The 24285-nt window shown below is 31.6% G+C and overlaps 2 protein-coding genes and 1 non-coding gene across 3 annotated transcripts; 1 reads left to right on the forward strand and 2 right to left on the reverse strand.

The window, feature by feature from the left end:
- Positions 1-4258: 4258 nt before the first annotated feature.
- Positions 4259-8264, reverse strand: ATS1 (phospholipid/glycerol acyltransferase family protein). Its single transcript, XM_079004649.1, has 12 exons — positions 7717-8264; positions 6419-6516; positions 6219-6305; positions 6050-6147; positions 5901-5958; positions 5718-5819; positions 5461-5633; positions 5298-5376; positions 5102-5221; positions 4904-5017; positions 4677-4828; positions 4259-4521 (listed from the first exon to the last, which is right to left on the reverse strand). Exons 1-11 carry the CDS (start codon positions 7985-7987, stop codon positions 4691-4693), a joined length of 1338 nt encoding a protein of 445 aa, XP_078860775.1. The 5' UTR covers positions 7988-8264; the 3' UTR covers positions 4259-4521; positions 4677-4690.
- An 11244-nt stretch (positions 8265-19508) lies between these two features.
- Positions 19509-21759, reverse strand: ATDAD1 (Defender against death (DAD family) protein). Its single transcript, XM_079004650.1, has 5 exons — positions 21603-21759; positions 21451-21498; positions 20375-20462; positions 20058-20101; positions 19509-19804 (listed from the first exon to the last, which is right to left on the reverse strand). Exons 1-5 carry the CDS (start codon positions 21690-21692, stop codon positions 19721-19723), a joined length of 354 nt encoding a protein of 117 aa, XP_078860776.1. The 5' UTR covers positions 21693-21759; the 3' UTR covers positions 19509-19720.
- A 73-nt stretch (positions 21760-21832) lies between these two features.
- On the forward strand, positions 21833-21906 carry TRNAI-AAU (transfer RNA isoleucine (anticodon AAU)). The gene has a single exon. It is a non-coding gene; the product is annotated as a tRNA-Ile (tRNA).
- Positions 21907-24285: the final 2379 nt, after the last annotated feature.

Genomic DNA, 24285 nt, shown 5'->3' on the forward strand with positions numbered 1-24285 from the left:
GGGTCCTGCTTTGTGCTGTAGGCCAAGATACCCAGGGCGGACCGGTTGTCCCGAAGGCCCAGCGAGCGGTCCGGATAGGCTGTAGGCCCCAAGAGGGCGGACCAGACGTGCCGAGGCTCGGAGAGTGGACTGGGCCGACTGAAGGCCTGGTGCGGGCGGACCAATCATATTGTAGACTCAGAGAGTGGACCAGATGGATTGAAGGCCCGGTGCAGGCGGACCAATCACCCTGCAGACTCGATGTATGTGGTTAGATTCGGAGAGTGGACCAGGTGGATTGAAGGCCCGGTGCGGGCAGACCAATCACACTGTAGACTCGAGGTATATGGCTAGACTCGGAGGGTGGACCAGGTGGACTGTTGGCCGGTGCGGCGGACCAGTCCCACAGTAGACCCGAAGTGCATGGCTGTTCTGTGATCGGATATGTTATGCGTGTATGGTATATGTGGTTGGTATTTTTGGGATATCTCACTAAGCTTTCGGGCTTACAGTTGTGGTCTAATGTTTTTCAGGTTCTTCAGGAGACCGTGGCAAGGCGAAGGCGTGATCCTACCGCTCCTCGTGTTTATATTGTGATGAGATTCTGGGAATACTTAAAATAAATTGTATTGAAAACCTTTTTGTAATAACTTTAATGGAATTGGGTTGTTTTCGAAAATTTTAAATTGGATGAAATTTTTGGTCGTTACATATTTATTTAACTATATATTGAAGTTAACAAATTAAGTATATCATATTGATAAGTCACAAATTCTTCCATTTATGATAATGTTTACAACTAAAAGCATATTTAAGTTAATAAATTAAGTATATTGTATGGAAATATGAAAAAATTGGGAGTTTCAAATGAATGTGGTGAAAGAAAAAGTGTTTCATTTATAATATAGTATAATATGATGATTATAGTTTTAATTTTTAAGTCATTGTGATATATAAAATTATTTGATAATTTTATAAACCATTTAAAATTGTGTAAATTATATATCAAATGTATGATAATCTATATATAACAGGTAAAAAAATGTATGGACAAATATATGAACTACAACTTTTAGTAACATAAAAATACAAAAACATCTATTATAATATTTGTATTAAAAAAGATATATATACAACGAATAATAAAAAATATGAAAAATACACACTACAACTTTTAATAACATAAAAACACTAAAACATTTATTATAACATTTATATTAACTTTTCATATTTAAATCACAAATCTATTCAAGTACATTAATGTTTTTAATGAGCAAAACTTTACAACCTTATAAAAGAAAGGAAAATAAAAAGTTGTTAGTGATTACTAATTAATAATAACAATAAGTTAAAAACTCTTTAGTTGTAACTAATAAATATACATAAATTAGAAAACTTTTGAGTTGTAGTGTGAGTTTCAAATGAATACAGTATTTGGAAATGTGTATTTATTATTATTGTTGTTGTTGTTGTTGTTGTTGTTGTTGTTGTTGTTGTTATCGTCTAAATAATTGGTTCTGATGCATCATTGTAATCCCTTCAATTATTAAACATAAAGATATTTAATTATAAATTTATAACATACATAGGTGCATATATATGTTAAACAAATCACATATAATATGTATTTTCGTAAATGTCATATGTAATTCTTGTTGTAGTAATATGGATAAATTAATTTCATATGAAGAACATATCATGATAAATCATCATAATTACATATCAAATGTTAAAAATTATGTTATCTTTTAAATATTGTCTTATAAATATGTTGTGTAGGATAACCCAACAAAAAAATAATAGAAACTAAACATAATCAAAATAGAAAAACTACAATCAAATAAATAAAAACATTGGGTGGTTGAATATATAAATAAAAATGTTACATAAATATACATTTAAATCAAAAGGAAAAAACTAACATTCGTCTACTTTGCTCAAATAAAAAAAAAACATATATCCGTTTTCTGAATCTTCTTTCTTTATTGAACACCATTCAACCATAGAAACTTGATGACAATTTTTCACTAACCTACAATAAAAATGTTTTTCTTGAAAAAGAAGAATGAGAAAGATATTCCAATCAAAGCATTGATGTATGGAGAGTCACATTCAAGATTGAGTAATACATACAAATCACATATAAAGGTCAAATGAGAAATTGAATATAAAGAAAGAATAGACAAGCTTCATTTGTTTTGGTTGAAAGAAAAAAAATCATATTACAATTACCATCAATGCGACATAACTCATTTCTTCAAATCATCATATTTTGATCGTGAATGCTTCAACTATATGAAAACTTTTGAATTATAATATCTTCAACCAAATTACGACTTTTTGTAAGAAAAATGTACTAATATAACTACATATATAATAAAGGTGAAAGGGTGTGGGGGTTTGAAATGCATGAGGTGTTGAACTTATAGAGTGTGTGATTTTCTTTTAATGAGATTATATATAATTAATTACTTTGAATGTGAAAGGGTGTTGGGGTTTCAAATGCATGAGGTGTTGGCAAATTTTTATGGGAGTTTCAAATGCATCAGATTCAAGAAAAAATGTTAGCTTTATAAGTATGTATGATATATATATATATATATATATATATATATATATATATATATATATATATATGATTATTTTTTATAATCTGACTTAAATTTATTTGTTATTTTATTAATAACATTATCTCGTTATTGTTATTTACAAAAAGGACTACTATAAATCTTTAGGCTTCATTATTACATTTATAGTTGTGACTTGTGATAGTTAAATCATTTTATTAACATATAAGTATCTGAATGAGATTCATTTTTGTCACATGAAATCCTTCATAAAATATAGAAAGTAATATTTAAATATATCACTTTTGTATGTATTTTTGTCTTGAGGACACAAAAAAGTTGAACATGGGAAACCCCAACACCAATACACCAAACACAAAAGTATTAAAGACAAGACAAGTATTTTCACAACCTTTTAAACATCAAAAACAATTATTTATTTCTTAGCTATTTTAACGAATACACTTCAAATCTAAAATGTGCATTTTTTATTGATTAGATTATATTTTAAATAACTATAAACAATCAAAAGATGCAGATACATAAAATATTTTGATATCTAACAGAAAATGACAAAATAAATAACTTCTTTTACGTAAAATATTTTTCTAAAATAAGAAATAATTTTGATGCATTACCATTGTGTGAAAGGTAAAGATTGTGAGGTTGTCAAGTGGTGATAAGGTGGTTTTGTGGTAGTGAATTGAAGTTGTGATTGATTATGAAAGGCGGAAGGATGGTCCTCTGCGAATTGGAGGGAGGTTATGTTGGTTTGGAGGGTGGTTCCAATAAAGAAAGTGGAGGATTAATGGCTTCTCAGGATCTATGAATTTGATATGTTTTTTTTTGTTCTTCCGGTTTGATTCACGATATAAACCTTCTTAATTGTTTACCTGTATTTTACAACATATATGACGGTTCTACATCAGATTTGTTTTTTTTTCAAGTGCATGGAACACCATATAAATATGGTTATTACCTTGTTGATGTGATCTATCCTAAGTATGATGTGTTTGTTAAATCATTTTCGTGTCCACATGATTCTAGATGGAAAAAAAATTCAAGAGAGTTAAAAATAGATGTCAAGCGGATCTTTGGAACTCTTAAGAAATGTTGTCACATATCGAAAAAACCAACACTTCTTTTGGCAAGGGAAAACTTCAATAAGTCATATATGCATGTATTATATTGCGTAATTTGATTATAAACGCTATATGCACATGACAAGCATGAAACCATCCCCAAGACACAACCAACATAAATTGGTAGCAATGAGTATACAGTTACAAAAATATAGATACGTAGCACTGAAACATTTCACAATCTTTGTATGGACTTAGTGAAACATATTTAAAAGATTCAACATATTAATCTTAATTTGGATCCCAAAAATAACTCGGAAGACAATTCTTGGATGAAGATTTCATGTAGTATGTTTTTAGTTACTCATATTTTATTTGTGTTTTTTTTAAGTTATTTTATTTTTAGTATGCATTTTCCTTTAGTTGAATTAATGAAATTTGGTGTTTTTATTTTATTTTTTTTAAAAAAAACCTATGCCACCACACCTAGTGTGTGGCGAAAAAAACCACACTTTTGTGGTAAAAATGACATGATAATGATGTGACATGGCAAAAAGTGTGGTTTCAGTAGCACCAATCCTTCCGGATTAAGGAGAGATATAAAGATGCATTAATTAGCATAGGGAAAAGTAAAAAGAAATTTGATATATTGGTTGTAAAAGGTGCAACATGTGTATGCTAAAGGTGTGGTGTATCCCTTTACAATCCAAAACATAACATACACCTGTACATCATTCAGCATCCAATCCTTCCAATTTAAAACATGATTTCATTGAGAATTCTTCACAAAAACAAAAACAAAAACTAACCACCTGTAATGTAACAACCGCTTTCTCTTACTGTAAATTTCAGTATCTATACACCTAAGGTCATGTAAAAAAAATAGCCTTCACCTGCATTCCCCAAAAGAAAAATAAAATAAATACCATTAACAAAAAAAACCTTAGACTACACCTCTAGTTTCCACTATATGACAGGGACCAAATTTGTAATTTACACTTGTATTTATATATTTACCAACAGGTCCCTAAAGAATGTATGTGTGTACCTGAGGGGACAGAACTAGTGCAAGGTGGGTTGTGACAATGAGACATTTGGTGTTGATGCTTCTAGACCTTTTCCTCCATTAATGGCAGATTGTAGCACCTTGTATTGCTCACACACTGAATCATAGACTGCCTGTGAATAAACTACCTTCGCCTGCAATACATTTGACTCGTAATTAAATAAAAAGTTTGTGAAATAAATAAAAATGTAAAATCAAGTAACAAAAACCTCATCAGGGGATCCACAAGAAACAGTAGCTTCCTGGAAATCAATCGGGGGCCCCACTGATACTCCTGTTCCATGATACGATATCAACCTTTTCTCTCCAATTTCTTTCTCAACCTATTTAAAAAAAAAATAATATTTTGTATATAAGTGACGAACAAAAAGAATACATATGAACCAAGAAGAAGAGGAAAAAGAAACCTGAGGTGGAGGAGGCATGATGTCATGGCATAGCATGGATAAAGGGTATATATGTCCAACCACACCCGCATGCTGCACAAGCCTTCTCATATTGTCCAGTGAATTTGCATCAAATGGTGCCTATACAAAATATTGAATATACATTATATGAAATATATATTTCATTTTTTATTTATGTAATAAATTAAGATGTTACCGGAAACCATTGGTTTGTTACTGGATCTGGTCTGTCCCTTCCGCCACTTGGTGCGATCCATATTATTTTAGATCCACCCCTAAAAATTCAAATAAGAAAATGTTAATGGATTTATATTATATGACATGTGTTAAAAAATATATATATAGAGATTTGATTGTACCTTAAAAGCAAAGCCATTTCTTTTAGACTTCTTGTATTGGATCTTCTTTTCATATCAACAAGCTCAGGGTCATCATTCATGTGTTTTTTTGAATACACACACAACAAGTTTCTTCCCATGCTGAAAGGCTTGCATAGAGGATCTGTTATGACTCTATCACCTGCCACATAGATCTGCATCACAGTGTTTTTATTTTTTTTTGAAGTAAAGGAAATATATATATTTTTTAGATTGAATTTAGGGTGAGGTGAGCTTACTATGTTTTCAGATATATGGGGATTTGTTGTTTCAAGCAATAAGGCGATGACAGCTGGATCTGCTTCTGTTTGGTGGTTTGATATCAAAATCACATTTTCGCCCTATTGGTTTAATAATAATTAAAGTAAATATTAGGATATAAACTAATAATAGAAATAAGTGTGGGAATGAGAATGAGGAACCTGATTAAGCTGTTGTTCTATTTTACTGAAAAGGGAGACGTTTCCAACATATGATTCCCTGAATGAAAAAAGATTTACACCTTTCTTTATCATATATATAATAAATAGAGAGCTGAAAAACTGATAATAGCAAACAAAGATTGACTAACTTGAAATTGATCAAAGGACGAATATAGCTTTGACCAAATGTATAGTAGTCAAAGGGTTCCCGAATAGCTTCATGATATGGTGAAAATTCAAATGGCTCCTACATGTTCACAGATGAGGTTCATGAATAATGGTCAAGATAAATCAATGTTTTAGGTCAAACGGTCAAACCTTCACATCCAAAAACATACGATCGAAAGCTACACGCATGTTTGACACTACAATATCTTCTGCACAAGGATCTCCACTTTTGAGAACCTAAAAAGTAAAGAATGATAATTTTTTTTATAAAACTCACAAGGTATAAAATCATTAAATCAGTATCTAAAACTAAAGGATTAGTACAGGGCAAGCCCTAGAAAGAAGTTTACTGCAGTTTTGTAGTTGTGATACAGCTCTTCCATTGATTGAGCAATGGGTTTTGGCAGTGTTTCAGCTTCTAGCTCTCTTTGAATTCCCAAAATAAGATCTGCATGAAAGATTTATATTGAAATAATAGCATATGAAATTATGAATGCATCAAATAAGGTATGTTTAGAGTTACATTACATGCAAGCGTAACATTGTAGTTAAATCGCACATTTAGGTTTTCATTGAAATGTGATAGTTGACATGAAGATTCCCTACAGAAAGGACACATCTATGAATCTTTACATAAATCAAAGCATCAGAATTGGGAATTTGGGATCATCATTTCTTGAAGTAGCCTCACAGAAAGTTAGGATTTTATAAATTAGGGAAATCCTAGGGCTTTGATGGTTGAACACCGGACGTTATGAATTACCAAAATTGTAGATTTCTTACGTATTTGAACGATTTTGTGTTATAAATGCATTAAAATTTAAAATGTAGCAGAAGAAATTTTTTCTCCCTTTGACGTGTGCCTTACATTTCAGAAAATCCTAACATGTCATCTTCAAGCCACGAAAATTTGAACAACATAATCAAAGTACATTTGGCAATAACATTAAGAGTAATTAAGGATCTAACAATATGAAAAATATCATAAACCAATTGTCCTCATTCACAACAAGACATATGAAATTAGGCGCCCTATTCGTTGAGGCAGCATAGCAAAAAGACTGAGTGATGATGATGATTCGGTGCCTCAAACAGTATCAACAAGCATAATCACTAGATTCAAATCATCATAAGACAAGAACATGCACCCAAAAACTCATCAAGATGATTGGTTGATTGCTAAATGGCATTGGTTCAAATACACTAACAAACCAAAAGAACATCTGGATTCTGGATAAGCTAAGCAATGTCAATCATTCAAAAACTTATCTCGGACATCAATCAAGCCATCAAGAACACACAGACATCATTAGTTTGTCTCAAATCAGGATGTGCATAAATCAAACCTACTAGTATTAAAGGATTTGACAATCGCTCAAGAACTCGATTCACCGCACTTCTTTACAATTGAAAAGAAATGATCAAACCTACTGAACTGAAGAAACAAATCAGAAATTGCGAACAATGAACAATTGAATATCACACAAATCAATCGCTCGAAATTCTCCCACCATCACTTCGTTTTAGTTGAAATAGAGCAAAACAAAAAGCATAACACACGCGTACCAACGCTACCACAGTAAATAAACACAGGCATTCAAAGCAAGTGTAAAATTCACTCGACAAACACACTCGGAATCGCATATACCTTGTTCAGAGCGAGCGTCGATGAATGTAGGAGAGCAACCGAGTTCGGATCCAGACACCGGTAGTGGAGTAGAGGATGGCGAAGGCGAACACTTCTTGTCTTGAACCGTTTCCGCCATGCCATGGGCGGCAGAAAACGCCAAGCACGGAAACCGCCGGAAAGCCGAACGAACTCGCCAGGATGAAGAATTAGAAGTAGAAGGTAATAGAGAAACCCTAGGATTTGTGGTGGATAAGAAGAGAGTAGGGGAAGAAGGAGAGAAGATCGACATAGTGTGTGTGTAGAGAGAGAGAGAGAGAGAGAGAGAGAGAGATTTTTTCAGGTAGAGGTGGTGTTAATAAAGTGATGGAGGTGATGGGAGTGGTGGTGGTGGCGGTGGAGCATTGGCGGAGACGGCCTGTGCACACGTGCTTTTCATCAAAAACGAGGCGGAGGAGGAATCGTGCGATTGGATTAGCTGACGCCGCCTGTAATGGATAGTGAAACTAACTGGCCAACCGTTAACCCTATTTCCTTTTATTTTATTTTCTATTTTATATTGAACATTTTACAATAAAGTATATTATCTATAAAAGATTGTTCAACATAAAATACAATTTCTTGAAACAATCGTCAACAAATAGCATTCATGTAATGTAGATTATTTCTCATAGATAGATTATTTCTCATAAAAATCATTGTTACAAATACATTTCATTACTATCTCTCTTAGTTATTAAAACTATAATCGACAGACAACCTTTAAATGATTACAAAAATTTTTGTAAAGCTTAAATGAATTAAAAGTGTGCTTACCTAATCAGTTGGCCATATTAAAAATACGGAATTGACATGATTTATTATTAAAATTCATGACATAATATTCATTGCATTAAATAGCATCTTATTTTTTGAAATAGCTTTTTATTTGTTCGTGTTATCTGATTATAAACATATTTTGTAGGTAAATGAGAACCTTTTTAAGAAAGTAAGATGTTATTTTAGAAAACAAATATAGTATTATATGAGTAAATGAGAGTTCATATTAGTTTTAACATCTTTCAAAAGGAAATATCAAGTTAGGATGCGGTTGAAATTTTTTTTAAAAAAATGCCGCTTTAACTAACTGGCATAAAAATTTGTTGTTAAACCACAAAATAAAACTCAATAAAACAAAACTAGAATATTATTAAATATAATAAATGAAAATATTATTATATCGAAAAGATTTAAAAATAAAAAATAAACGTTTATGAAAATAAATGATTTTTTTTCTAAATGAAAAAAGATAATCTATCATTTTCAACGAGTTTTTAAAAATTTATTATAGTTGTAGGAACCAGTAGAAAATCCAATTGAAAGTGTTTTTATGGGTTATTGTTAAATCATTTAATGTTAAATAATTACAACAATTAATGGCTAAAAGAATGTAGCCTTTCTTAACTATTTAGAAGCATTTAATTAAACGTTGTTTCAACATTATTTCAACAAATATTTTTCTTTTCATTATATTCATTTGAAACTCTCATACATCTTTCCTTTCACCACATTTATTTGAAACTCCGAAGACTTTTCAATTTCTTTATAATATAAATTATACTTTGGTTAATTATGTTAAATAAATATCAAACTTAAAGTGTAATCATATATAAATTAAATTTTAATATTAAAATAATACTTTTACTTCTACTTATAAAGTTATGTTTTTTTACTTTTAACATATTATCCTTCATTATTAGGTTTAATATATTGTTGGATGTAAACCATTATCATTTTAAAGATAAAATTTTGCAACAATTTGTATAAAATACTTAAATTATTAATTTAAATATTACATTACAGGGTCAAATTAAATATAAATTTTATTTTAACTTAAACAACCCAAAGAATATTTTATAAATAGTTAAAAGTGATGAATTATAGTGTCTTTTCTAATAATGAATATAAGTTGGTTAATAAGTTTAAATAAATATCAAATCTAAAGTGTAATCATAAATAAACTAAATTTTAATTTTAAAATAACGTCTTTACTTCTACTTATAAAGTTATGTTTTTAACTTTTAATATATTATACTTAATTTATTAGATTTAATATGTTGTTATATGTAAACCATTATCAGTTTAAATCTACAACTTTTGAACAATTTGGAAAAATACTTAAATTGTTAACTTAAATATAACATTACAATGTCAATTTAAATATAAATTTCAGTTTCATTTAAAAAACAAAAGAATATTTTGTAAATAGTTAAAAATAATAAATTTTAGCGATAAATACAAAAACTAAATTGTAATCTCATTTAAACTAAAATATTTTCTAAAGATATTTTTAAAATCATTAAAAGTTTTCAAATAAGTAGCTTAAAATAACTTACAATAACAATAGTTAAAAATAACTCTATATAAATGATTATATCTTTACCTTTAAAATCAAAAAATAATGTTTAATGTTTTAAATAATTATCATTTTAGAAATTTAAACATTAAACAAATAAATTTTAAAAAGATAACAACTATAAATAACATTAAGCCATATATTATATTTAATTTTATTCATCTGTAACTCACAACTAGAAGTCATTCAGACGATTGAGATTATCAAGTTATAATAGATGTATATATTATCATATAATTCAAAATAATCAATATATTATATCAATTTAGTACATGAATTATTATATCAAATTTAACAATAACGTTATTGTTATATTTAAAAAAACATATATTTATAAAGAATTCAACTATATAAGTGCTTCTACGCATTACAGTGTCAACTTAAATATAAATTTCAGTTATACTTAAAAAACCAAAGAATATTTTGTAAATAGTTAAAAGTGATAAATTGTAGCGATAAATGCAAAAACTAAATTGTAATCTCAATTTAACTAAAATATTTTCTAAATATATTTTTATAATCGTTAAAAGTTTTCAAATAAGTAGCTTAAAATAGCTTACAATAACAATAGTTAAAAATAACTATATATAAATGATTATATTGTTACCTTTAAAATCAAAAAATAATGTTTGATGTCTTAAATAATTATAATGATAGAAATTAAACATTAAACAAATAAATCTTAAAAAAATAATTAACAATAGCACCAACTATAAATAACATTAAACCATATATTATATTTAATTTTATTAATGTTTAATTCGCGGGTAGAAGTCATTCAAACGATTGAAATTATGAATATATATATATATATATATATATATATATATATATATATATATATATTATCATTTAATTAAAAAATAATCAATATATTATATCAATTTAATATACAAATTATTATATCAAATTTAACAACAACTTTATTGTTATATTTAAAAAACATATATTTGTAAAGACTTTTCAACTATCTAAATGTTTCTGCGCAACACATAAACATTCACCTAATTATATTAAATATGTAAATGTACGAATACTGACCGAATCAAAACTATATACATGGGTTACATTTAAAGGTCATATAAAAAAACGATTTCCCACTTCATAAGTTAATCCAAAAAGTGTGAAAGTGACTTGGGATTTTCTTGTGCGACCTATACAATTTTGTTTTCACTCTATCTGTATAATTAATTTATTTAAGTGATCACATTTCATAATCAGGTAAAATATTAAATATTTATGGATATTTTATGTCAACTTTATAAGAATTGTTCGAATATGTTATGTCATGATGATTTTATATAAAAAATATAAACGGTAATTTCGACTTATTTATTTATAAATAAATGAATTTTAATTGTATATCAATGGTCGAATAAGTAAAAGTGAACACTTATAAAAGTTTATTTTGATTATATTTTATGTAAAACAGCTTATGTATCTTATAAAAACAAAGTAATTGCAAAAAGGTAATTTTATCAACAATTTTATAGACTATAAATATAATTCGTAATGAATTAAAATCAAATACTTAGATAAAAATCAAATGGATCAAGTAGATTTAGGCAACAACATTTTATGAACGTATTTGGTTGGTATTAAATAAAATTAAATAATAATAATAATAATAATAATAATAATAATAATAAATGAAGTACAATTGAATTTGGTTGGTATTAAATACTACTAGTAATATGGTTGTCATTAAATGAAATAAACTTGAAATTTAATATTCGATAATTACATGGTTGATTTGTAATGAATATTTGATAGCGAACTATTAGATAATGACAATCACCTAAATTCAATGTTTTAAAAACCGGTTTTTTAGTTGAATCGGTATGGTGACCGGTTCCCGGTTTAACCGGTTCGATCGTCGGGTGAACCGGTTTCTATACTTTTTATGTTTTTTTTTCTATTTTCCTACACATACATTCATATATAAATTATGAATTTGATTTTACAATTTCAAACATTAAAAATAAGTTGTAGATAAATACAAATACATTAAAATAACACATAGTCATAAGGTTTAGTGTTTTACATCAATCCATATACGTCAGAAAGAAAATAAAGTATAACACCAAAACAAAATATAGTTTTAGATGAATACAAACATATCAAAAAAATTTATAAAATTTACCATATGTTTTTATTTAGAAAAAACTAAATAGATTTGAAAAAAATCACCAAAGTTTATTATGTAATGATTCTTTTTCATATGGTTTTATTAGGTTTAACCGGTTCAACCGGTTTTTTCTAAAAACCGGCCGGTTTAATCCGGTTCAGAAATCAATGTAAAACCGCTGATAATTGAGCCGCTCACTCTCCCGATTCACGGTCCAACCGATTCAACCGGCCGGTTCAAACCGGTTTTTAAAACATTGCCTAAATTAACAAATACAATTCTATATTCGTTTATAAAAAAAAATATTTAAAATTAATAAATAGAGAAAACTTCATAAATAGTCCCTATGGTATTTTGAAATCTATCTGAAATCCCTAAGTTTAAAAACATCAAAGATGTCTATTGGTTTCAAAACTTTTGATGTTTGGTACTTATTGCTTGCTCTATTATCTTTTTTCTGTTAACTAAAGTTTTGCCTTATTTAAAAAGAAAAAGAAAAAATATAATATAATTATTTAATATAAAATGGTCCTATCTATCTATCTATCTATCTATCAAAAGCATACATATGTACAGAAGAACACATACATACATACACAAGAACACACACGTCTCTCTCTTTCTCTCTCTCTCTCTCAAACATATACATATGTACACAAGAACCCATACATACGTACACAAGAACACAAATACCCCCTTACTCCTTCGTTTTCATATTTTTGAAAAAACATCATAAATGGTCCCTGTGGTTTCCCCAAATCTGAAGTTTAGTCCCTATGGTTTAAAAACATCATAGGTGGTCCCTATGCTTTCAAAACTTTTGACGATCAGTCCTTATTGCTAAATCCGTTAAGTTTTATCCGTTAAGTGAAGAGCATCTTCATCATTTCACAACAATAGGGACCATTTATGATGTTTTCACTTATTTTAAAAAAATATATGCAAAAGGGGTCTCTCTCTCTCTCTCTCGTCAAGAACACATATGCACACACAATACGAATATACATTCCCTACAACCAAAATCTTTGTCTGGGATCCACCCCCTTCTCTTCTCCTTTTTTTTTTTTGAATCCATGAAAACATACATGCAACTAAGAAAAGGATATTGAAATTGAGCAGATGAAATGAAAAACCCTCACCCTAATCTTTTCCATTCATAGAAACAAAATCAAATCAAGCAATCAGAAGTTGATTTGGGAAAAGAACGTTGGGGAAGTTTTACCTAGCCATCAACTCTCTTTTTCTTTGATAGATGCGTCACCACCACCGACCTCATTTGTTCTCTTCAAGCTACCTGCTCCGGCCTCTGTCCTGTTCATCATCATCTCCACCCATTTAGGTAATCAATTGAGAAAGGGCAAAAAAAATCTTCCTCCTAACCACTGAACACACCAAAATGAACAAAAAACACCACAAAAAATGAAGTTCAATTTTTCAAATCTTGAAGAACATATGGATTTCCCAATCGAATCAAAACCTAGAAACATGAATTAACAATAATTGTGAAGAACAAATGGATCTGCATAGATCTTACTTACTCGTACACTTGTTTTATCAAGTTAATTTCTTCTTTTGGGAACTTAACATCGGAGTTCATATCATCAACCTCCCACCACTATCTTCAACCTCAAAATCGGAGTTCAAATCTTCCTATTTATCCTCAAAATATGGGTAAACCTTTCTTTCTCAGAATAAACGATGGCCAAAAATCGATTTAAAGAACATTCAAACCTTGGAACCAAAAAACCGAACCAAACTTGGTGAAAAATCAAAGACCCCATCGTTCTCTTCCTTTTAATCACATCTGAATAAACAAAACATGACAATGGCTTGGTGTTGGAACCCTTAGAGAGGAACTGATCTTAAAGTTTCAGAAATGGATTCAAAGAATGAGGAAGATGAAGTAGCGGTGGACGGTTACCACCATAAGCATCGACGGTCCCCGAGATTTAGGTTGCATTGGGTTCCTCGATCTGGATGGACATCAAGTTCCTCGATTTATTTTCGTCAATCAAAACCCTCTTTCTTCTCCTGAAACTTGTTAGTTTCGATTTGCAGATTTAGGGTTTAGTTAGGTTTGATTTTCAGGTTTAGAGTTTGATCTTTGAGGTTTGATTTTTCTAATTTTCATGTTTGGGTTATCGTCGTATTTGCGTGGAGGAAAGGGGCGGGCAGGTTTAATGATGATCGGAGGTAAGGCTGAGAGAGAGAGATAGAGAGAGAGAGAGAGATTAAATTTAATTAAAAAAAAGAAAAGAAAAGAAAAGAAAACCTCATAAAAGGTCCTTGGATAGTTAAATGACAAAAATACCTTTCATTTGACGGTGAAAAGCTAACGGAGTTAGCAAAAAGGACCCAACATCAAAAGTTTTGAAAACACATGGACCATCTATGACATTTCTAAACAACGAGGATTAAAATTCAGATTTTGGGAAACCACATGGACCATTTATGACGTTTTTTTTCCATATTTTTTCCCTTCAAAAAATCACTAGCTTCTCCTTCGTTTTTACAAAAGAATCGGTACCGAAAACTCAGATCAAGAAGGAGAGATACAAATATACTTCGATCAAACAACCCCAAAAATTTGGACGGTGCCCTCTTTCAGTTTTTAATCGATGTTTCTTCCCCAAAAATTCACCACCGGTTATGGCGTCTCAAAGCTTGTGACGATGGATGACATTTATGGGTAATCGGATCTCTTTAAACCCAAAATCAAAGATTGTATCTGAGTTTAAAGTCGCCACATCGGAAACCTGCCTCTGAATCTAAAGTTGCTGTCGGATTTTGATCCAAGATTACATTTAGGTTTAAATCACTTGCATCACCCACCTTCATATTACCCACTGGATTTTGTGCTTGGATCGAGGTTTGGTGGAGGACCCAAATCATATTGCAAATCTCGGTTCTCTGTTCAATGTGTTCTTAAAAGGCATCATCGAGCGTCCAATAGACTTCCCAGGAACACGATTTTATAGATTGAAGAAAGCAGTATCAGCTATTTGGAAATAATTAATGTTGATTATCAATGAGAAGGGTGGGATTGGAAGAACAAAAAGTATCATCTTCACAAGACCTATAACATTGGAGTGAATGCCACCAAATTCACCAAGGATTCTCTACCTTCCTCAAAGAATTTTGCCAATTCGACGATCTTCGACCATTATTGTTTCTTTTTTTTCTATAGGAATGAATTTGTGTATGTGTTTGATCATTTTTCTATGGAATCACAAGGAGATGTTTCAAGCTCTGATTTTTATTCCAACGAAAATGGCATGGCAGGTTTCAAACATAACATTTAGTGTGTGTAAGTGTTTTTTAATTGCAATGTGTGTATGTATGTGTAAAATGAGTTTGTGTTCTAATTTTAAAATGACAAATAATTGTTATACCATCCGACGATGAGGCTAATGTAAATCAAAGAACAAGACAGAGGTGTTAGGTGAAGCAAGGAGCGATGAAGGTGAATGGTTGGGTTTGGGAAGAATGAAGGTAGAGATCGCGTGTATATATATATATATATATATATATATATATATATATATATATATATATATATATATATATATATATATAGAGAGAGAGAGAGAGAGAGAGAGATCCTTTTATATTAAATAATTATATTTTATTTTTTTAATGGTCCATTTGATAGTGAAATAACAAAAATGTCCTACAGTTAACGGAAAAAAGATGACGGACTGAACAATAAGGACCAAACATCAAAAGTTTCGAAACCACAAAGACCATCTCTAAGGTTTTTTAAATGAGAGACTAAACTTCAGATTTTGGAATACCACAATGACCATTTATGAAGTTTTCTCTAGACAAAACTGCACAAATGGTCCCTGTGGTTAGCTGAAAATTGCTGCTTTGGTCCTGAAAAGTTTGGATTAGCACTAGAGGTCCAAACTTTTCATTTCTTTGCGAGTTTGGTCTGATTTTGTTTGGACTTTTTTATAAAGACAATTTTGCCCCTGATTATTTAATATTTTAATTTTCTTTTATTACAACAATTAAAAAGAATTAAAAATAAAAGAAAAGAGAAAATACTCTCTCTCTCTCTCTCTCTTATGAAAGCACCATAGATCTGTACAAACACGTTAAAGTCCTGTGACCTCCTAATAACCCCCACCCCAAATTTAAGACCATAAGGTGTGGGCAACTAGATGCAATACCATTTTGGTGCCACATCATCAATGGTGTTATAACACCAAGTGAGGAAATGGGCAACATGTTATATCTTGTTATGACACCAATTTTTTTTTTCATTTTATAATTTATTTTATTTATTTCGATTTTTTTAAAATTGAGACAAATATCTTTTAAATTAAAAATAAATAAAACATAATGTTTAAAAAGTATAAAAAACAATTAAAATTTTCTAAAAATTAAAATTAACATAAAGACTAAATTACACATAATATCCAAAAACAAAAAAAAAAAAAAAAAAGAAATAACATCCAAATTCAACAAAAAAAAAATACAACGCTATTTGTTATCGTTATTGTTACCATAGAAGATATGATCCGCCAAGTCCTCTCGAAGTTGTCTGTGTTTATTTGCGTCCTGAATGTCAACAACACGATGCAAATAATCTGTTGTTCCTGGTTGAAACTGAACGTGTCTGGGCTCCGTTGGGATATAGTGTGCAATATTTCGCCCTTTATCTTCTACTACCATGTTATGCATTATGATACACGCATACATGATATATCGTAAAGTTTCTAAATCCAATGGTCGTGATGCATGTTCGACTATATGCCACTTCGCCTTCAGGACCCCAAAAGCACGTTCCACATCCTTACGTGCTCCTTCTTGTCTTCTCTTAAAAAATTTGTCTCGTTCTTCAACCGGGTGGCGGAATGCCTTCACGAATGTGGAATACTGAGGATATATTCCATCTGTAAGGTAATACCCATATTTGTATTCCTTTCCATTCACCGTGAAAGGAGCATCCGGGGCTTTTTCATTCAAAAGATCGTCGAATATTGGCGACTGATCAAGAACGTTGACGTCGCTGTTGGAACCCACAACCCCAAAAAACGCATGCCAAATCCACAAATCTTGAGAAGCGACAGCCTCTAACACCAAAGAAGGTGATCCGTGATGACCACTTGCGTATTGCCCTTTCCATGCTACCGGACAATTTTTCCATTTCCAGTGTGTGCAATCAATGCTTCCGATCATTCCGGGAAACCCATGGCGTTCTTCATGCGCCACATACAATTCTTGCAAATCATGCAACGAAGGTTTCCGCAAATACACGTCACCAAAAGTTTCAACAACACCCCTTGACAATGTATACAAACTCTCTCTTGCGGTTCTTTCGGACATTCTCATATAGTCGTCCATGGTATCGGGTGACTCCCCCATAGCCATCAAACGAATGGCCGCAGCACATTTCTGCAACGTTGTAAACCCGCGTCTACCTCTAGCATCATATCTTAATTGAAAAAATTCGTACCTAAACATAAATTGACTACAGTTTAAAAATATATTGCATATGTTGTAAAATTAAAGAAACATGTAGTACATTTTTATTTATTTTGTATAAAAATAAAGTAAAGAAATGATACCAGCTTTCCAAGGCGTTGGCGATTCGTAAGAACACATCCCTACTCAAACGAAATCTTCTTTTGAAGTCCTTCGCCCAGTATACACAATTATCCGCAAAGTAATCGCGATATAGATGTTCGTGTCCTTCCTCGCGATTTCTGTTTAACATCGCACGTCTTGTTAGTAGCGGGGTTGGTTCTGGTTGTAGCAAGTCGGTAGTGTAATAATGATACATCATCCTAAAGAAAATATCGTCATCTGAATCATTGGACGAGTCAAAAGGATCCATATTTCTTTTTTAAGATAATTGAAAGTATGTAGAGAGGAGAAGAGAAAGTGTGAAATTTTTAAAAGAAAATAAGAGGTATTTATAGGATAATAAATTGGTTTTTTTAATAATTAATTTTTTTTTTAAACCGTTGCATCAAACGGTCAAAAAATATCCGTTTCTTCCCGTCGCCACGCCAACGAGATGCCACTTCAACGAGTTGCAACGAGCAGAGGGGGCGGTGTTCCCCCCGTTATGCAGCCGTTGCGATCGAGCCACGTCAGACGCGTTGCTTCTCGTTGGTCCCATACCGAACACTCTAAGAAACCCAAGAAAAGTAGAAAAGAACGATTGATCTTTCGATCTTCAACCTCCCTGCTCCAAGAACCGAAGTTCCATTTGTTGCAGATCTGAGAATTAAGTTCTCCTCAATGTCGATGGTGAAGAAGATGAAGCGATCGTGATGACCGATCGTGAATGAAATCAAACACTAGCCTCCGATTGATGATCGATCGTGAAGAAGAAGAAGGACGGGACCAGAGAAAATGAAGAATCGTTAGAAATCTTAAGTAACATTTCGATTGAGGGGTGTGGTGCGACGGTGGATGGCGATTCACGAGGGCTAGGGAAGAAGGCTCGCAGGCGGCTAATCCCGATACTCCTGGGTCGATTGATAGCGACAAGGGAGATCGTCGGTGGGTATAACATGGTCGTCGACCGTGGAACAGGTGAGGAAACGGGATGGGGGTTGTTTGACATTGTTGTTTGCTCGACAATCACAGGTTTCCTTTCATCTCGCTTCTTTTTACTTCGACCGTAAATCCATGGGGTTTAGTTAATAGATTTAGGTTAAGATGATTGTTTTTTGATTGATTCTTGACAGAAATGGATAAATGGAATGGATGAGTGATGTTAATCTTTTACAGGAAATCGATGGGTATATGTTTGTTTTGCTTGATAGAATCGATGGGGTGTAAATCACTAGGTTTAGGTTTGTGTTTTGGTTGCTTGAAATTGCCATGGAAAGAAGATGAAACAACAGTATTTCTCATTTGCAGGTATAGGCTGAAAAGAACAAGAATGCTCTTCTGTTCTTGGCTTCGAACGAAAGCAGAAGGGAAGAACAAGGATATGTGTTGAACAAGGATATGTGTTGATTGTATTGGTTTATGAGAGAGAGAGAGAGAGTATTTTCGTTTTTCTTTTATTTTTAATTCTTTTTAATTGTTGTAATAAAAGAAAATTAAAATATTAAATAATCAGGGGCAAAATCGTCTTTATAAAAAAGTTCAAACAAAATCGGACCAAACTCGCAACAAAATGAAAAGTTTGGACCTCTGATGCTAGTCTAAACTTTTTTGGACCAAAGTGGCAATTTTCAGCTAACCACACGGACCATTCGTGCAGTTTTGTCTTTTCTCTAATAAATATTAAATACTACTAATAATAGTAATAAAAGAAAAAAGTAAAACAAAGCATACAAGCCTTCGGTGTAACAGATGTAGCCTAACAATTGAACAATATGTTTTGGATTGAATTACAATTTTCGAAATGAAATGACTAAACAAACCTCATTGCAAAACCCAATTTCTATTTCTTTGACATTTTAAAAGTTTTAAAGGTTCGACTTAATTATTATATCAAAATTCAGTCATATAATATTCTTTATATATTAAACCTATCCAAGGAAATTCATAATCACCAAATGTAGCACCAAATTGCATAGAACAAAGTCTGCAAAAGCACGCTCAGGAGGTAAATCCTGCACACAAAAAAAAAAAAAAAAAAAAAAAAAAAGGAAATTAACAGAAGGGCAATTTGGTCATTTACTAAAAAGAAACATAAGTGTATATTTTTTACTTAACGAGCAAAAGATAGACTTGATATATAAAGTTATGGAAAAGAGGCTTTCTCCTTTGGTTTTGGCTTTTTACAAATTTGCCCTCGTTAAATTGACAAAAATAAATAAATAAATATCATCCTTAGTTTTATGCAGGAATAAATAACGAATATACCTTGAATTCCTTGTTTTCTTTGTTCACTTGAATACGAAGACAAACTGTAAAAAAAAGAGACAAAATGAGGTAATTCAGTATCATTTCTAGACAAAAGGGTAAAATCGTCATTTTCTCTATTAACAATTTATTTTGACTATGTCTATACATCAGTTTCTTTTACTTGATGAAGAAGAATGCCTTAATAGAGAAAATCAAGGAAAGGGGCTTTTTTTTTATTGAGTCCTAACTTTTTACAAAATTGCCCTCATTTATTTCCAAATTTGCCATGATTTTCTGAAATATCATCAGAAAACTTATGAAAGGGGTCCACTTACCAGCTAGGACAGCTGTCCCAACACAAGAAAGGACACCAGAGAGAAAAGAGTTGAATGGAAATGACCCAACCACTGCCATGTAAACCACCTGATAAATAACAAAATACATTAATAACCATAAATTCATGTTAGTTGCATAAATCATTGTGAAAGTTGTTTGTTGGAATGTAAGGGTAAAATGGTCATTTAGTCTAGGACAAACGGATTAGTCTAGAAAAGAAAGTAAGAAACAAACTTTATGTAGACAACACTTTATCTATACAGTCATCATTACCCATTAAGTCTTAACATTTTATACAGAGGAAATCTTTTCTATTCCACATTGTAACATCCCTTTTCAAACAGCTTCACAGCATATAATTTTGAGAGATAACTGAAAACATTGTTGAGAATCAGAGTTATAAATTTCATTAGTTTGTGTATAAAATGTCAACATGCAATAACTAGTGCCTTATTTTCAAGATTACATTTTTAAGGACTGTGATACTGACTTACATTAAGATTAAGCTATGATAAATTCATATATAGATAGAATCATAGAATAAATTATATATACAGAAGTATAACAAGTATTAAAATTATCAAATGTAAGAAATTGGATTAAGTTTTATACTATATAGATAGTAAACACTGAAACATTAACAGAAAACCATCTGCATTTCACAAATCTGCTATAAGTTTTAGGTCAATTACAGGTCCCCATGAAGTTCTCAACACAACCAATCCATGGAAATAAAAGAAATCTTCAAGTTTTCATGCAAGCGAAGAAGAAAAAGCAAATTCAATCAACACTTTACAGACAAAAAACCATAAAAAGTTAAGAAAACTAAACCCTAATAAGCATTTACATCAATATAAGCATAGAAATCCTAACTTATCAGACGATTGAGTTTCACGAGTTTGCAAGTGAAGCAAAATCCTGAACTTAAACGCGAAGGAACTACTACATTAACCTTTCAATCAAACACCGTGGAACTAACAAATCTTCATCCACGATGAGCAGCTAGTTTCGATTTATGCGAAATTCGTATAAAACCGATCTTAATTAGATAGATAATGAAGCAAAAGACGAGTACCTGAATTACAGCGGTGAACACAGCAAAAGCCACGTACAGATCTATGATCTAGAAGAAACACAGAAAAATGTCAATCGTTTTAGTTCATTCGGACACTAAGAAACCAAAACACACAAAATTTACGTGATTAGATCGAGGGAGAAAATGAGAACCTTGAGATTAGTAGGAGTAGCGGCATAAGCAGATCGGAGAGACTGAAAAAGAGCCTGTGCATCATCTTTCGTCGTCGGCGATCTCCCCATTTCCTCTGATCACAGTTTCTGTGCGTTTACTCTCCAGTCTCCACAATGAAGTCAAATTGAGAGAAACCCTTGTGTACTAAAATCTCAGATCAAGTTTTTAACTTACGATTTCAAAATTTACCAAATCAAATTAACATCAAGGCCTATTAGCTCAGCTGGTTAGAGCGTCGTGCTAATAACGCGAAGGTCGCAGGTTCGAGACCTGCATGGGCCATTTGGTTTTTGGTTTTTTTTTTTTTCTAAATTATTTACTTATTTACCCCAATTTTTTGTGTAATTTATATTTTGCACTCTTAGTTTTTCCGCCTCTTTTAATTTCTATACCTTTTAAGCTTTTCATTTCCAACTTTTACCACATGTGGATTAATATGTATTTGTTAGTCTATCAAAAAATGTTGGTGTTATATTTAAATTCAAGAATAAAGTTTTATTATTCATTCTAATTTATGAATAAGTTCCAAACTTAAATTTATTTATGATAAAATATTAATTAAATGTCACTGCAGCTCAATTAACTATCGTCGTTTATCCGATTTGGTCACTAAATTTTTTTTTGCTCAATATGTCATTAAACTTACAACTTACATGTCTATTAAGTCATTTTCATTAGTTTTGAACAGATCATCCGTTAACCAATTATTATAAATTACAAGAATGGTCTGTATGGTTTCAATTTCTTTTATGGTTGGTCATTTACCAGCATCGTTCATCACCTGCACCACCATTGTTCATTTCCGGCACCTACAAACGTTCACCTCGAGCAACCCCCACGATACATAACTAAAGGGACGACAACAGATAATCATACAACCAGTTAACCGAATAGCAGATAGATCTACAACCACTACCGTATAGCAACATCCTATATACCAGGATACATAACTAAAGGGGCCGACATTGGTGCCTGTGACTCATAAGAACAGTGAGGAAAACTCACCTCACAGTCTGAAAAATAATTGAACAATACACTGCTCCGAATACCAGATCTACAGGTCACTTATTCAGCAGATAGATACAACGGCTTAGTTATAGCTCAAAATACCCTTAAGTCAAACTTGGTTAAAGTCAAAGTCAAAGTCAAAGTCAACGGGTTAATGAGTCAACTTGGTCCACTCATCCAAGTACGCGGGGCGTACTTAGCTCCTACGTCGGGCGTACTCCTACTTTGATCGGAGTCGGGAGGTTGACCATGTACGCGCAACGTACATTCAGGTACACACGGCGTACGCTTAGAATCTTCTTTCCTCAATAAGAGCTTAATGCATTAAGCTCTCACGTCCCAATTTTAGATCTAAGACCAAAATACTACTAAGAGTCATCAAGTTTTAAACTTTATGACTTTGCATGCCCATTAAGTACTTAATACACAAAATCCCAACTTCTTAACACCTTAAGACCTTCTAAAGCATGCATGGAGAAAAATTAAGCATCAAGACCACATTTGTATGACTCAAGACCCTCATTAGGTTTGAAAGGCTAGATCTACAAGATAGGTTAATCAAATGCTCAAGAATCATCCTAATTGGGACAAAAAATGCCTTAAATGAAGAAATGGCTAGATCTACAAGATAGGTTAATCAAGTTATGAGCTTTTTACCTCCTGGAGGTTGTTAGCAAGGAGAAAATCCCATATCTAAGTTGTTTCCAGGCTTCACGGTCTTCCCACCACCTTCTTATTCTTCAAGAGTACCACAAAACATAAAGATGAGCTCAAGATGCACTCTTCTCACTTAGGGTTAGCTAGGGGGACGTTTTCTCAAATGGAGGTTGATGAGGGAATGAGAAATAAGGTGATAATGATACTTATATATGGACCAAACCCTAAAAATTAGGGTTTGAGGTTTCTTCACGTACATGATGTACTTTTAGCATATTAAGGTCCGCCCTAGTATGCCCATCGTACTAGATCTTGGACAAAATTACCAAAATGACACTATAGGCCATTCTTGCAATATTTCTCAAGCATAAGGGTCAAAATAGAATATTTATTCATACATAGGGTTAAAATTGAAATACCTCAACATCACGATGTTATAATTTTTCAGGTGTTGAAAGACTCTACAGTTTCAAAAGATGAACTCAATCAATGTGCAATTAGAATGAAGAAGATTGGTACAATCTTACATGTAAATTATTAGGCTATTGGCAATTGACATTGTGTTTCATGAATTGTAGTAAAAAGTTAATAGGAACAATATGAGAGTGAAAATTGTTTGGTATTTTTAGGTTACATAATTTAAACCGATCAATATACAAACATATAAGCACACGTACGTCTTATAAACAACCATATGAAAATTTCATCACTGAAAGGAACCGGGAAATAGAAAGGTACCCGAGTACATATGAGTTTGTGATCGAAGTAGTTGTGGTCATGGTTCTATGACTTTATCTCATCACATATTTCAATATTCAGATGTATGTTATCGTAAATAACTATTCTATGCATATGTGTAGTTCATCACTGGATTATCATTTTTAAAACAACTAATATTAACAAATTAAAACCGTCAAGAAAACGTGAGTCGCATCATTTTTTTCTTCATTCTTTCCTCACCTAGGAAATGGTCACCTACTTCTCATTTTTTAGGTT

This window comes from Lactuca serriola, chromosome 6 (assembly GCF_051521515.1).
Source record: "Lactuca serriola cultivar US96UC23 chromosome 6, Lser_US96UC23_V15, whole genome shotgun sequence".
NCBI lineage: Eukaryota > Viridiplantae > Streptophyta > Magnoliopsida > Asterales > Asteraceae > Lactuca > Lactuca serriola.